Here is a 3,424-nt window from a genome sequence, read left to right on the forward strand (position 1 = left end):
GCGCCAGGGGAGGTTTAGGTTAGAAATTAGGAAAAATTTCTTCATGGAAAGGGTGGTGAGGCATTGGAACAGGCTGCCCAGAGAGGTGGTGGAGTCACCATCCCTGGAGGCGTTCAAACAACGGGTAGATGTGGCACTTTGGGACATGGTTTAGTCTAGTCTACCCTTAATTGGTTTAGCGTGGACGTGGTAATGTTAGGTTACTGGTTGGACTGGATGATCTTAAAGGTCTTTTCGAACCTAAACCATTCTATGATTCTATGATTCTATGTTTCTTGCTTTGCCACTCTTGCCATTCTGCAAAGCAAATGGCCTTCTGGAGCCCACACCCACCCCCTGCTACCCCAGTGCAGCTCCAGACACAGCAAGACCAAAGCCCTTCCTCAAGAGCTGACGGGGCTGCTGATCCCTCACCGCCTCCTGCCTCTCCCGCCACTTTAGGGCAGAGACACAGCAAGGCAAGGCCTGATGGTCACTGGCAGCAGAGCAGCCACGGATGACTTCCTCAGCTCCCAGGGACGGTGCCCAAAAGAGGAGCCACCACAGCGTGTGAAACCCTCCCATTCCTCTGTGAAAGGAGAAGGGTCTCCTTGTGCCCTCACCTGCTTCCACCCCTCAGCAAGACCCTTCTCCTTTGGCACCTTGGGGAGTTTCCACAGAGGGAAGGACCACATGGAGGCCAGGCCTGAATGCAGCAGAACTTTAATGAGGCAAAAGAGGGAAATAATGTCACTCTGAGTGGAGGACAGCAGTGCAGGGAGCCCCGGAGGCAGCCAAGATTCTGCAGTCCTTGTGCATGGAGAGTTCTTGCATGATGTCTGTCTGCCTGTGCCATACAAGGGAGAGGAGCCAGATGGTCCCCACCAGGCTGGCTTTGGTGGGACCTTGGTGCCAAGGGGATACAAAGCAAACAAAGAAAAGAGGAAACAAGGCAAAGCCATTCAGCTGTACTGAAAATATCTCCAAAATCTCAATCCCCTGCGTATTACCATGTTCTGAGTTCCTCAAGGTGTGTTCCTGGGGCATTCCCAGCAACTTTAACAGGGGAGGCACCTTCTGCCACAGTAGCGGCTGGTAATGCCAGAGAGGCCAAAGCCCCCAGAGGAGATGGGCACTCCCTCAGAGCTGAGGATGCTGCCAACAGCAGCAGAGGTGGAGGAGCCCACAAGGGTGTTCTGTGGGAAGGAGCTGAGGATGGGTCCGGGCAGGGTCACCACCACAGGAGAGGGTTCAATGACGACGGTGGAGTTCTGGCACTGCCGGACACAGGGCTCGTTGCAGCTGTTGGCCAGCGGGGTCGGGCCGCAGGGCCGGCAGGGCAGGCACGGGCTGTAGCAGGACATGTCTCTGGGCTGGAGATGCACCTGGGAGAGAGGGCAGGGGGGAAGCAGAGCACAAGGGTGGGTGATGAGCAGCCTGGTTACACAGTCACAAAGGAGGCAAGGCCACAATTCAGTGGTGAGAGGGATGTGCTAGGAGCCACATGGTCTCCATTGTTCTACAAAGAGCAGCCTGGCCCAGGGACACTCTCTCCTAATTCATGAGCCAAAAGCCCCCGCAGCCACATCCCAGCCTCTCTCTAACCAGACCTTCTCCCCACTTCCCTCTCCCATGACCAGAAGATCTGAAATGCAGCAAAGAACAGAGCAATTTCAGCTTAGAGGTCCATCGAGGAGAGATGCCAGTTTGGAAGAGGAGGAGAAGGGGCTTCAGACTCACCTGGTTGCCAAGCAGAAGGAGGCAAGAGAAGTGGATGAGAGAGCAGGCACTTGCGCTGCCTTTTATACCTGCCCTTCATTGCCGCAGGACCAGAGGCACCCGCGGCAGAGGTAGCAATTCTCGGACAAGCTCATCTTGAATGCAAACCAGCGCAGCTAATGACATGGGCTGTGCTTTGGTTTCCTGCACTGATGCCTTTTCATTTCCAGATTTGTGCCATGCCCATTTTCCAGTGAAGGCTTCTTCTGAGCACTCGGATGAGAGGCCCCAGCATTTGTAGGACAGGAATGCAGCAGTGCTGGCAGAAGTCTCAGCTCAAGCGCTGGATGGGTCCAGAGCAAGCAGGTGACGTCAGACTGGGTCACTGCGGTGGGGCTGTTTGCAGTGGTGTTCTGAGGAAGAAGGTCCAGCTGTCCTCAGGTGAACACTGTGGGCTCCCATGCATGAGGATGTCCTATGTCCTTATCTTTCCCTCCCTCCTCACATCACCCCAATGCTCACTTGTTTTTGCCTCCCCAGGTGTGTGCGTTGTGCTCCTAGGTTTTGACCCCATCCTGCCTCACACTGCCCACTCCCCAGGGGACCTTAGCAGAGTCCATGGTTTGTTGTGTTCCTATGTGTGTTCTTTACTTGTGTCTACTGTCCATGTCTGTGTGTCCTTTTGTGCCCCTCATCAGGAGGGAATGTGCTGCTCATGGCAGGGACACTCTCCTCTGCCCTGTCCATGAGCACCACAGAGCAGCAGGTTCCCAGGGTCAGAAGGAGCCTGAGTGCAGCTGAGTGCTGATGGCAGCAGCCTGCTGGAGATCTGTCCAGGCAAGAGGCGCGGAAATGCAGCCCCTGCCTCCTGAGACCTCCTCTTCCTGACCCTCCAAAGCTCATGCTGGCACCTGTGAGACCTCTGGCCTCTGGAGTACTGTGTCCCGGTTGGGTCTCCCCTGGCCAGGAAGGACATTGACATACTGAAGCGAGATGAACAAAGGTCACCAAGATGGATAGGAGGCTGGCAATGTGGGAAGAGCCTGACACAACTGGGCCTGCTCATCTTGGAGAACAGGAGGCTCAGGGGAGGTGTTCTTGCTTTCTGCAACTACTTGTTCAGAGGAGACAGAGAAGATGGCCATAGCTTCTGGTCCAGGCGACAGGGAGTCACTTTAGGAAGTAGAGGCAATGGAAAGCAGCTGGAAGATGGAAAAATCTGATTAAGAGTAGGCTAAAAGAAATGGAAAGAGCTGGGTTTCACAGTGAGTCTGTGCAATGTCCATCGCAAGAGGTGTTCAAGGATGGACTGAATGTGATCTTGAGCAACTCAGTCCAATGAGAGCTATTCCGAGCAGAGGATTGAATGTAGATGACCTCTGGAGGTGCCTTCTCACCTACATTCTGAGATTCCACACTTACCCCAGACCTCCCTGAGCCCTGAACACCCATGGGCTCACTTGTCCTCACACCCCCTCGGCCTCAGCAGAGCTGTCAGGCCTTGTGCCGGCACTGGGGAGAGGCAGCTGAAGGGAGGCTCTGCAGCCTGCTCCTTCCCCTGGGCAGGAAATGCATGGCTGCTCTTTGCAGCCCCTGCGGTGGCAGGCAGCTCTGGGAAGCTGGTGCATGTGGCGGGTGAGGGCCCTGCAGCTGCCGCAGGCTGGAGCGGGCACTGGGCAGGCTTGTTGTTGGTGGGAGAGGACGGGCAGAGTGGGCTTCCAGGAGA

General features: G+C 55.5%; 1 protein-coding gene across 1 annotated transcript; it reads right to left on the reverse strand.

Moving 5' to 3' along the window:
- Positions 1-1,037: 1,037 nt before the first annotated feature.
- LOC142595334 (feather keratin Cos1-1/Cos1-3/Cos2-1-like) lies at positions 1,038-1,343 on the reverse strand. The gene has a single exon (XM_075723113.1). It carries the CDS (start codon positions 1,341-1,343, stop codon positions 1,038-1,040), a length of 306 nt encoding a protein of 101 aa, XP_075579228.1.
- Positions 1,344-3,424: the final 2,081 nt, after the last annotated feature.

The sequence above is a fragment of the Pelecanus crispus genome, chromosome 18 (genome assembly GCF_030463565.1).
Source record: "Pelecanus crispus isolate bPelCri1 chromosome 18, bPelCri1.pri, whole genome shotgun sequence".
NCBI lineage: Eukaryota > Metazoa > Chordata > Aves > Pelecaniformes > Pelecanidae > Pelecanus > Pelecanus crispus.